The following is a 13,124-nucleotide window of genomic DNA, read 5'->3' as shown; positions in this document are numbered from 1 at the left end:
ATTTCTTTTACTTTATATACAACTGCAAAAAAATTTTGTGGTCGTATATTGGTATGACGTTGGCGTCGTCGTCCGAAGACACATTGGTTTTCGCACTCTAACTTTAGTTTAAGTGAATGGATCTTTTTGAAATTTGACCATAAGGTTAAATACCACAAAAGGAAGGTTGGGATTGATTTTGGGGGTTATGGTACCAACAGTTAAGGAATTAGGGGCCAAAAAGGGGCCAAAAATAAGCATTTTCTAGTTTCCAGACAATAACTGTGGAACGGTGTATGGATCTCTCTGAAATTATACTACAGGTTTCCATACCACAAAGGGATGGTTAGGATTTGCTTTGGGGGGTTATGGCTCAAACCGTTTAGGAATTAGGGGCAAAAAAGGGGGAAAAACAAGGATGTCCTGGATGATGGACAAATACTTTAGTACAAAACTTAATTTAAAGCAGTGTAAGGGAAATAAATCAAATACATCATTGAAATTATCTCCCTTACACTGCTTTTAAATTATGTATAAAGTAATGGTTAATGAACAATTAAGATAATTTAAAACAGTGTAAGGGAGGTAATCCAAATACAACGTTTTGGTTACTTCCCTTACACTGCTTTTAAATTATGTTTAAAGAAATGCATATTTATAAAGGAAGACCAGTAAAAATATCTGCAAATGTTGCATCTTTTTTTTTTACAAAAAAATCCATTTGAAAGATTTGACACTATATTTTAAATTCTATTATAAAATAGATTAAGTTAGCACTATGGTAAATTTAAATGGGTAATTATGGTTGCAAACTCCATTGGAAATTTGAATTGAGATTATGACCATATCTTGAGGGAAAGAATTTTTGGGGGGGAAAAAGGGGGGGGGGGGTAAAAAGAAATTGTGGGGGGTCAATTTTTTCTCATTTCAGATTTCAGAAATTAAAAAGAATTATTCTTCAAATATTATTTTTTTTTCAAATTTCAAATATCGAAAAATTTCAAGAAGTAATCTTTAATTGCACAGTATGGCGCATTAGATTTGTAAAAAAATCTTTGATCACATTTATTTATTTGTTATGCCGAATCTAAACATGTGTTTAGATTTTTGATAATGGGCCCAGTTTTCAAGTTTGTCCAAGTTGGGGTCCAAAATTAAACTTTATTTGATTTCAACAAAAAATGAATATATGGGGTTCTTTGATATGCTGAATATAACCATGTATTTAGATTTTTTATTTGTGGACCCCGCTATCAAATTGGTTCATATTGAAGTCAAAAGGGTCCAAAATTAAACTTTGTTTGATTTCATCAAAAATTGAAAATATTGGGGTTCTTTGATATGCCAAATCTAACCGTGTATTTAGATTTTTAATTTAAGGTCCTGTTTTTTAAATTGGTCTACATTAAGGTCCAAAGGGTCCAAAATTAAACTTAGTTTGATTTTAACAAAAATTGAATTCTTGGGGTTCTTTGATATGCTGAATCTAAACATGTGTTTAGATTTTTGATTATGGGCCCAGTTTTAAGTTGGTCCAAGTTGGGGTCCAAAATTAAACTTTGTTTGATTTCAACAAAAATTGAATATATGGGGTTCTTTGATATGCTGAATCTAAACATGTATTTAGATTTTAGATTTTTGGCCCAGTTTTCAAGTTGGTCCAAATTGGGGTCCAAAATTAAACTTTGTTTGATTTCAACAAAAATTGAATATATGGGGTTCTTTGATATGCTGAATCTTACCATGTATTTAGATTTTTTATTTGTGGGCCCGCTATCAAATTGGTTCATATTGAGGTCAAAAGGGTCCAAAATTAAACTTAGTTTGATTTTAACAAAAATTGAATATATGGGGTTCTTTGATATGCTGAATCTAAACATGTATTTAGATTTTAGATTTTTGGCCCAGTTTTCAAGTTGGTCCAAATTGGGGTCCAAAATTAACCTTTGTTTGATTTCAACAAAAATTGAATATATGGGGTTCTTTGATATGCTGAATCTAAACATGTGTTTAGATTTTTGATTATGGGCCCAGTTTTCAAGTTTGTCCAAGTTGGGGTCCAAAATTAAACTTTTGTTTGATTTTAACAAAAATTGAATATATGGGGTTCTTTGATATGCTGAATCTAACCATGTATTTTGATTTTGGACATTGGACCATAATAGGTAAATTAAAAAAATTGAAGTTCTTAGACCACATTCTTTCTGTGTCAGAAACCTATGCTGTGTCAAATATTTAATAACAATCCAAATTCAGAGCTGTATCAAGCTTGAATGTTGTGTCCATACTTGCCCCAACTGTTCAGGGTTCGACCTCTGCGGTCGTATCAAGCTGCGCCCCAGCGAAGCATTTTATTTAAGAGTCTATTTTCTTGCTCATTGTACATCAGTTGTTCATTATAAACTGTAGATTATGACAACTAGTTAGTGACTATTAATTCGTCTTAACATAAATCTAAGTCAGCAAAGCTTAAATGAAATTTCCTTGCATGGAATACATGATTTTACAATGTGTTAAAAATAACATGCCATAAAAGTCACATGCTTTAATTTGTGGTTCATCATAAATAAAAATTTGAAATTTAGAAAAATAGTTGTTTTTATATACAAAATGATATATTATAGTACTAATTGAGTATGCACTTTTACAGAAATAAAAATCACATGGCTTAATTAAGTCACATGTTTTAGTTTTTTTGATTCATCATCAACAAAATTTTATTATGAAAAAAAAAATGACAACATTAAAAGTTTATTTTGTTCATGATACTCACCTGATTCTACATTATTAACATAAAATTTAGTCTCAACGCCTTAAATGTAAATGGTGTGCCATAAATGGTGGTTTTTGTGCAATGATGTATTATAGAACGTAACATATCATATCATAGAGTTCATGGTTTTTACAGTGAGTTAAAAATCATATGATAAAGTCACATGCTTTTTGCGTTTCATTATCTGAAAAAGTCTTTAATTTTGAAAATGTGTGTTTTATACACATCTATTATTTCAATGGAATGGAATACATAAAATTATAAATTATTGGGGGAAGTTATTATTTTCATAGTGATAAATTCTTTGCAAAACATATGTTGCTGTATGAATTTCCTTTACAATAGTATAAAAATTTTGTTTACAACTTCTAAGAAAGATGATTGAATGGTTAACTTTGATGGATTATCAAGTTATTATTATCAAGCAAGATGACATTGATTGATTTAGATTTTATAAAACCCATGACATTGAAATTACATTTTGATAACATTCATTGTAAATTTGATATGCAAAAATTTAATATATTTGTTAAGATATATAATAAACTATTTCACTGCAAAACATAGAGCTAGACTACATGACATGACTTTTGATACTGTATGATCGTAAATTTTTGTCGCTATTTTTTTTTTTTTATACTGTTTTTAAATTTTTTTTTCACAGCAGTTAATAACCTTGGAAATAGTAATTATATGGAAAATAACATTGTTAGTCATCTGTATCCTACATTTCTTGTAGACTTTAAAAGAACCAATCAAATTTTGTTTTGGAGTTATTGCCCTTGTTTAGATTTAGAGTGAACTGCATGGCTTATTCATAACAGTTATTTGATTTGAAGAAAACATGGAAAACAACTGAGATATGAAGCATTTTCCAAGTCCCTTGATCATTAGTAAAATCACATACTTTTTCAGGAAAAAATCCTGTTTTAGAGGGTGAAGTGTCAACTATAGAAATCCAAAGATCTCAAGCTGATCTAGGCATCAGTATTGTTGGAGGTTGTGATACTCCATTAGTAAGTACTCTAGAAGTCTTTAAGATCTTAAATAATATAGCTGTAGGTGATGTAGGTTATATTTAGTAAGTACCTACAGAAATCCAAATTATCTCCAGATAAACTTGGCAGTCTTATTGGAGGAAGCTGACTAACACTTCTAGAATCTTCAGGAAGTTTTCCTACAAAAGTTTTGATGGTGGCCTATGCTTGTAATTGTTATGATCAGAGTCTTTATAATATCTTGCAACAAATTATAGATTTGGTTTGAGTATAACTATTACTTCCATATATATATTGCAGCAATAAATGCTTTGATAAGGTATCAAGCCATTTAAAATTTTTTTTAGTTTTCTGATTAAGAGGACACTAGGTGATATCTGGTTTAAATTTGCTGTGAAAGTGAGTCTTTTTAGTTCATCGTTGAAGATTAACAGAAATGGCACATTCTTTTAATATACTGCATTTAATCCTAGTGTTTCATAAGATTTTTTGTGTCATCTCCATCCAACTCATTTATTTCCTTTTCAATCTATCATAGAAACCTGTCTCAGTATAGAACTAAGAAGGTGTGGTATGATTGCCAATGAGACAACTATTCACCAGAGACTAAATGACATGGATGTAAACAACTATAGGTCATGGTACAGCCTTTAACAATGAGCAAAACTCAAACTGTACAGTCTGCTTTAAAGGCCCCAACATGCCAAAATATGTAACTATCCAAACGAGAAAACCAATAGCCTGATTTATGCCAAAACAATAAATTAATAACAAATATGACAGACAGCAACCACTGACTTTCAGGCTTCTGACATTGGACAGACACATTAAGAATGTGGCGGATTTAAACGTGTTTGTGAGTGCTCAAACCTCCACAACATCGAACATTGGTGCAACAGCACAACATAAGAACAAACTGTAAAACTGAGTTTGAAATGGTTTGACTCATCAGATTGACACAAAACACAAACAACAACTATCATAAAAACAAAAAAAACACAAAAAGGCTGATCTAAGATTACTCATGATTACTGAAAGCTAGTTCAAAGCAGGTACAATTTATACATAAATCATATTCTCCCAGGCTAATATAGAAAATAAGGAGATGAAGCATGATTACAAAAATAGCTGATTTAGGTATTAGTATTTTGGAGCATGTGCTTTAAGTAAGAACATGTAGTTTCTTTAAAAATCTAATATCTCATTCTAATTATTGCATCTTTCATTTTAAGGATGTTTGCTTCCTCTTGTTTTTGAATTTTTGTCAGATTTTCGGAATCCTCTTGTTTTATCCATTTATTGCCATTAAAAAATTTTGCCCGCTAACCCCTACTTTCTTTTCATAATTTTATTACATATAGTTTAAAAAGCCATATTGGAAAATCTTATAAAATCCTTATTATTTTTTCATAGTTTTTGAAACAAAAAAGCATGTTAAAAGTATGAAAAATCTAGAGAGAATCATTTCCCGCCAAATTTTCAATGGCTTATATCTCGAAAACAAGCACACGGACCCTTCATTTTTTTCAGCTTTTTTAGTTCCTTTATTTATATACTATCATTTTAGAACGGTCTTTTAAAAAGTTTGTTATTTTGAAACAGAGTTAAGCAAACATCCGTAAGATGTGATTAAATTGGAAGGTATTTACATTTTGGAGGGAACTTATAATGTCATAACTGGACACTAGATACAACACCAGTAAATTGGAACCAAGAACTAAAATATGTAACAGTTACACTTGCTTAAAATGTAAAGTGTAACTTGTACCAGTAGAGTAGAGTATTATTTAGAAGAATGTTTTAAGCTGTTAAAAGTTTTGAAATTGTGTGACATCTATCCATTCAAATTCTTGAGATATAATTTGCATTACAATACATTTTTTCATGAATCTTATAAATTGATATTTTGTAGGTGTGTATAGTTATACAAGAAGTCTTTCCAGAAGGTGTGGTAGCAAAAGATGGCAGATTGAAGCCAGGAGACCAAATATTAGAGGTTAATATTATTTTATGGGATAAAATTGACTATTAGAAAATAAAGCAATGACAAATCTGCTGAGAAAGAAAGTTATTGCAATCTCACAAGTGTAGGAACAAACTACACATATTACAGTTGTCAATCACACATTTTTTATTTACATAAACATTGAGAAAATATATTTTCTATAAAGATATCGTTTTGTTCCAAAAACAAGCATTTTCAGTTTCACTACTAATGTTGTTCCGTATATGAGGTGTTTTTTATTGGCTTTTAAATGAAAACCATACAAGTATGTGTGAATACAATTAACTTTTCCTGTTAGAATTCATTATGGAAAGGAATTATGGTGTTATTTATAGTTGTTCTGTAATTGAGTATGATTACAAAACATCGGAAAATGGGAACTTCATTCTATAGACTAGCGTCAAAATGTTGAGTTGCAGACTTTTGTTTTTCTTATCAACATCAAAATGTTGATTTTGCAGACTTTTTTCTTCTAATAAACATGTTGTTTGGAAGTTCTCAAGTTTGAACAAATTAAATTTTATTAATGTACATGCGAGGGTATAATTAAGTAATAACAGCTTTTCTATGAATTTGACATCTATGATTACAGCCTGTCCATTTGACATCTTTTATTATCACATCTCTCATAGAATGACAGTTTAAATTATTGTGAGTTGAGAAACGCAGTATTTGTTTAATTATAAGTAATGACTTTGTCAATGATATAGTCAGGTTGGCTTCTGATGACAATTAAGTTTTTAACTTGTTTCAGAACAGCTAAAGGTGCATGGCTTTTATTGATATGTTGTTTCACGCAAATTTACAGAAAAATAATGTTTTTATTGCATGCTAATCTAAAGGGAATTCTTTTTTTAGTTTTATTCTCTGTTACATGATATTCTGACTCAAATGATTTATCTACTCTCCAGTATGTTGTAGACATTTTCCACACCAGGAACTAAGAATTGATAAACTATTAGACTGCAATTCATAGATGGTAGATAAAAATAAAAATAATTGTTTTCCTTGTTCACTGTTCAGATTGATTGTTTGATTGTTGGTGTTTAATGCCACTTTCAGCACTCTTGTCTATATTGTCACGTCCTTGCCAAAGCGGGCTTTAAACTCACAACTTCAGTGTTAGGGTAGTGATCACTGAAGATGAACTACTAACACCACTCTCCCACTGAATCCCCCTCTCACTACTCAGCAATACAACCTGGTGGATCACAATAAAATAATTATGTTTATTGTACATGTTGTACATAAAACATTATTGTTTTTGGAAAATGTCATTTTACAAATATTTGGCAGGAACCATTTAGTTCATGATTCAGATTGACTTGTCAGTTCATATGAATTACAATGAAACTAAAAGTACTGAAAAAAACACCACTAAACCAAATTAATTTTAATCTGTAATCAATATATTGAATGCTGAAATGTTTCACATATTTACAAGGATCTGATATCATTCTGATCTGGGTATCATTACATCAGTCAAAGAATTTCTGCCTTAAAGTTTTTGAAGGTGGGTATTAATAAGACAATATCAGAATCCAAACAGTCTTTAAAGCAGAAAATAGAAAGTAGCTTTGTCAGATCCTTGTAATCAAAGACATAGGATCTGTATATCAGTCAGATTGAGACATAATGAGATGGTCAAAGCTACATTCTCAAACTGTAAACCAACTTATTTTTCTCGGATACTTTATTTCGCATTTAGCCCTTTCTAGCTCACTTCGCGGCGATTTGATTTCGTGATCTTCAAATTCACTTGATGTAGTTAGATAAGGAAAGATCCAAGTTTAAAATGCTCACGACGATTTATATTCGCGTTATTTTTCTACTCGAGAAAGTCGCGTAAAAAAATCACTTACGAAAAGTTTTAATATACCACTTTGTAGAGAAAGTATTTTGACATTTGATTCATTGGTGGGTAGATAATTTGATACCACTTTGTAGATAACATATGGACAATATTGTTAAATTGATTAGTTGATGCAGTTTTAATCCACTATGTAGAAAAATAGTATGGGAGAAATCTGTTTCCCCCAAAAATGCATTATTTTGCACCACAACACAATTACGCCAATGCTTCATTTCCGCCACTAGTTTTCAAAATATATAATATCATTGGCACAAATGAATCTTGTATATTGGCACAATTGATACCTTTGAAAAATAATATTTGGCACAAATGATACATCTCAAAAATATCAATTGGTACAAAAGGACTGCAGCCAGTATTATAACTATTAAAATTTTTAGATTGGTTGGTTGTTGTTTTAATTCCTTTTTGTAGAGAAAGTCTTGTGTCTATTTAAATTCTTTGGTTGGTTGAATTCATTGATTGGTTGATTGTTGTTTTAATTATTGTAGAGAAGATATTGTGATTAATAATTTAATCCTGTTTTAATTTCACTTTTTATATACATTTATGAAATTTAGAATTGCCAAGCTGATACAAAACCTTTAGTCTAGTTACTGACAAATAATATGACTTACATTTGTAGATCAAATTATCTTGCCTTAATTAACGTTTATAACTGAGAAAAACTCCCAGTTAATTTTCTTTCATTTTAATGACATTAATTAAACCTTTTTAAAGGCAATAACATTACATAAGATGTTGAACCACAGTTTTAATACTAATAAACAACTACATATTAGTTCTGAAGACTCCAATCATGTGGTGAAACATGGAGAAATGAATACAGGAAAACCTTGCAGCAATGACAACCATTCTCATCTTTCCTATATATAATTTAATTATTTAGTGTAGTCAGAACAAATTAAAAGTTTTACAGCTAAGTTTCATTCAAATTACTATTAGTCTGATATCTGAGTCTTAGTGTCATATAAATATTGACATTGTCTGTTATGTTTTACGTTTGAATCTCTAAGGCTGAAAATATTAGTCTGTAATATAAAAGGCAAACTATTCTAATTATTGATCGACCTAATTCAGTATTAAAAAATCCTGATAAATTTTTAAAAAAGAAGTTATTTGAAGAATTCTGTATCACTACAAAAAATCATGGCATTTTTATGACCCCCGCCATAGCAGTTTTAGCCTTGTACGTCTGTACGTACGTACGTACGTCCCAAAATTGGTTTCCGTTTTCTAACTTGAGTTTGCCTCAACAAAATGTTATGAAACCTATACACAATGCTTATTACCACAAAACACAGATCAAGTTTGAATTTTGGTGGCGTCACTTTAACCGTTCTAGAGTTATGCCCCTTTATAAATGGAAAAATTGCAAAATGTTTAGTTTCCGTTCTCTAACTTAAGTTTGCCTCAACCAAATGTTATGAAACTTATACACAATGCTTATTACCACAAAACACAGATCAAGTATGAATATTGGTGGTGTCACTTTAACCGTTCTAGAGTTATGCCCCTTTATAAATGGAAAAATTGCAAAATTTTTATTTTCTTCTAAATATCAAGTAATTTTTATACGATCGCAAATTGCGGTCGTAAATTGATATGACGTTGGCGTCGTCGTCGTTGTCGTCCGAAGACACATTGGTTTTCGCACTCTAACTTTAGTTTAAGTGAATGAATCTCTATGAAATTTTACCATAAGGTTCAATACCACAAAAGGAAGGTCGGGATTGATTTTGGGGGTTATGGTACCAACAGTTAAGGAAAAAGGGGCAAAAAATAAGCATTTTTGTAACTTCCAGACATAACTTGTGTGTTAGTGTATGGATCTCTCTGACATTGTACCACAAGGTTCCATATCACAAAGGGAATGCTGGGATTGATTTTGGGGTAATTGCCTCCAAATTTTAGGAATTAGGGGCCAAAAAGAGGCAAAAAACAAGCATTTTCTAGTTTCATGACAATAACTTGTGACTGTAAGTGTATGGATCTCTCTGAAATTGTACTACAAGGTTCCATATCACAAAGGGAAAGCTGGAATTGAGTTTGGGGGTAATTGCCCAAAACGTTTTGGAATAAGGGGCCAAAAATAAGCATTTTTCTAGTTTCCAGACAATAACTTATGTTTAAGTGTAATTGAAATTGTACTGCAAGGTACCATACCACAAAGGGAAGGCTGGGCTTGATTTTGGGGGTAATTGCCTCATAATTTTAGGAATTAGGGGCCAAAAAGGGGAAAAAAACAAGCATTTTTCTAGTTTCAGGACAATAACTTGTGTGTAAGTGTATGGATCTTTATGAAATTGTACTACAAGGTTCCATATCACAACGGGAAAGCTGGGTTTGAGTTTGGGGGTAATTGCCCGAAACGTTTAGGAATTTGGGGCCAAAACAGGACAAAAAAACAAGCATTTTTCTTGTTTCCAGACAATAACTTGTGTTCAAGTGTATGGATCTCTCTGAAATTGTACTGCAAGGTACCATGCCACAAAGGGAAGGCTGGGATTGAGTTTGGGGGTGATGAATCATAAGGGGGTTCAAAAAATTGGGGGGGGGGGGATTTTTTTTCCTTTTTTTTCTTTAAAATTTTCCATTTTAAATTAGTTATTTCTGATTTATATATAAAAGCAAATAATAATGATATGGTTTGAATAGGTAAATTAAAATCTTTTAAGTTCTTAGACCACATTCATTCTGTGTCAGAAACCTATGCAGTGTCAAATATTTAATTACGATCCAAATTCAGTGCTGTATCAAGCTTGAATGTTGTGTCCATACTTGCCCCAACTGTTCAGGGTTCGACCTCTGCGGTCGTATCAAGCTGCGCCCAGCGGAGCATTTTATTAAAATTGGAGTTATCTCCATTTGTCCATTATTATAGTTGAGTCATTTACAATCAATGCTTTATACAATGCAATGTTTAATTTTGACTTCCACTGATAAAACACAGATCAAGTTGAATTTGGGTAGTGTCACTTTAACCATTATTGAGTTATGCCCCTTTATAAATCAATAGATTGCAAAATTTTTAGTTTCCATTCTGTAACATAAGTTTGCCCCAACCAAACATTATGAAACCTATACACAATATTCATTACCACAAAACTAAGATCAAGTTTCTAACTTTAGTTTGCCTCAACCAAATGTTATGAAACTTATACACAATGCTTATTACTACATAATACAGATTAAGTACGAAATTTGGTGGCGACACTTGTACCATTCTTGAGGTATGTCCCTTTATAAGCATAAAAATTGTTGAATTTTTCGTTTCAGTTCTCTAACTTTATTTTGTGTCAACCAAATGTTATAAAACTTATACACAACCATTCTAGAGTTATGCGTTTACAAATAAAAAAATTGCTGAATTTTTAGTTTCTGTTCTCGACTTAAGTTAGTCTCAACCAAATGTTATGAGACTTACACACAATGCTTATTACCACAAAACTCAGATCAAGTTCAAATTTGGGTAGCGGCACTTTTACCGTTCTTCAGTTATGTCCCTTTATAACTATATGATATGCAAGCGTGGGCATCATCTGTGTCCACATGTGGACACTATCCACATTTATTAATCCCCTACCGATGAAGTCGAAGGGGACTTTAGGTTTGCACTCTGTTCGTCTGTCTGTCTGTCTGTCTGTCTGTCTGTCTGTCAGTCTGTCTGTCCGTCTGTCTGTCAGTCTGTCTGTTCTTCTGTCAGTCAGGCAAATCAGTTTTCCACACTTTTTTTCTCCATGCTTGAAGATATTGATTTGGTATTTGGTATATTGTTTTATCATGACAAGTTACAGATCAAGTTCGAATTTTGTTTCGGTCTGATAATTTTGTGCAGAGTTATGGTCCTTGGACTTAGAAAATTCACTCAAATAATCAGTTTTCTGAACTTTTTTTTGTCATGCTTGAAGATATTGATTTGATAATTGGTATTTAGTTTTATCATGACAAGTTACAGACCAAGATTGAATTTTGTTTCGGTTTGATGATTTTTTTTGCAGAGTTATGGTCCTTGGACATAGAAAATTCACTTAAATTATCAGTTTTCCACACTTTTTTTCATCATGCTTGAAGATATTGACTTAATATTTGTTTTATAGTTTACACCATGACAAGTTATAGATCAAGTTAGCATTTTGTTCCAGTACAATTAATTTTTAACCGGTAGGGGACTATGTATTGCCATGCAATACTCTCAGAATGCTTGTTTTTTATTGTTTGCTTGTTTTATTTGTAATCTTAAGCCTAAATTTTGTCAACTACCTCTTCTTAACTGCTTAATATCTCAGCAGTGAATGTAAGCCTCTAAAGGTCACTTTACTACCTTCAACAACGATAAAACCTGACACTGTATTAGTCAACTGTAAAAGGTTTGGACATGACAAAATGTGAAACAATTCAAATGATAAAAACCAATAGGCGGATACAAGTTTTATAAACAGCAAACTATGAAAACAACCTAATTACAGGCTTCATACAAAATGTGCCTGGTCAATGTTTTTACACCTCAATAAAATTACAAAAAGAAATATTCAATTCTTAAATAACCTTTTTGTTTTTGATTGGTGAAGATTTGACCCAGGCTCTACACTACAAGGCCCAGCAATCATGTCTTATTATAACCTTATTTTGTAGGTGAATGGTGAATATCTGACCCAGGATACACACTACCATGGCTCTGCAATCTTAACACATTATAACATTTTTATAGGTGAATGGTGAAAGTTTGATCCTGGTTACACACTACAAAGCCCAGCAATCTTATCACATAATAACCTTATTTTGTAGGGGATGGTGAAGATCTGACTCAGGCTACACACTACAAAGCCCAGCATCTTATCAAATTATGTTACCTTATTATTTTGTAGGTAAATGGTGAAGATCTGACTCAGGCTACACATTACCAGGCCCAGCAAGCTTTATCACATTATTATCCTGTCTGTAGGGTGACTGTCTATAGAGAGAAGGCAGAGGAAAACAGACCTATAGAAAAAGAAGGTACCTGGAGTTTTTATACGACCACAAAAAGATTTTTGGGATGGTATAATGGTATGATGTCGTCGTCCGAAGACACATGGCTTTTCGGACAATAACTTTAGTATAAGTGAATGGATCTGTATGAAATTTTTAAGAAGGTTCATTACCACAATAGGAAGGTTGGGATTGATTTTGGGGATGATGGTCCCAACCGTTTAGGAAAAAGGGGCCCAAAACAAGCATTGTTATACGACCGCAAAAAAATTTTTGTGGTCGTATATTGGTATGACATTGGCGTCGTCGACGTCATCGTCATCGTCCCAGACACATTGGTTTTCGCACTCTAACTTTAGTTTAAGTGAATGGATCTTTATGAAATTTTACCATAAGGTTCAATACCACAAAAGAAAGGTTGGGATTGATTTTGGGGGTTATGGTACCAACAGTTAAGGAATGAGGGGCCAAAAAGGGGCCAAAAATAAGCATTTGTATACGACCGCAAAAAAATTTTTGTGGTCA

General features: G+C 31.9%; 1 protein-coding gene across 3 annotated transcripts in view; it reads left to right on the top strand.

Moving 5' to 3' along the window:
* Positions 1 to 13,124, top strand: part of LOC127706346 (ligand of Numb protein X 2-like) — an 80,491-nt gene that overhangs the window by 48,108 nt on the left and 19,259 nt on the right. For all 3 annotated transcript variants that reach the window (XR_007984432.1, XM_052210909.1, XM_052210910.1), the window contains 3 exons: positions 3,668 to 3,768; positions 5,663 to 5,746; positions 12,497 to 12,626. Coding sequence is in view for 2 of the 3 variants with exons in the window: in XM_052210909.1 (XP_052066869.1) it covers positions 3,668 to 3,768; positions 5,663 to 5,746; positions 12,497 to 12,626 (315 nt within the window). In the remaining variant the exon portion in view is untranslated. The remainder of the gene's footprint in view (positions 1 to 3,667; positions 3,769 to 5,662; positions 5,747 to 12,496; positions 12,627 to 13,124) is intronic.

This window comes from Mytilus californianus, unplaced genomic scaffold (assembly GCF_021869535.1).
Source record: "Mytilus californianus isolate M0D057914Y unplaced genomic scaffold, xbMytCali1.0.p SCAF_6, whole genome shotgun sequence".
In the NCBI taxonomy this organism is placed as follows: domain Eukaryota; kingdom Metazoa; phylum Mollusca; class Bivalvia; order Mytilida; family Mytilidae; genus Mytilus; species Mytilus californianus.
The sequence above is the reverse complement of the archived record's forward strand: the minus strand, read 5'-3'. Positions and strand labels throughout refer to the sequence as shown.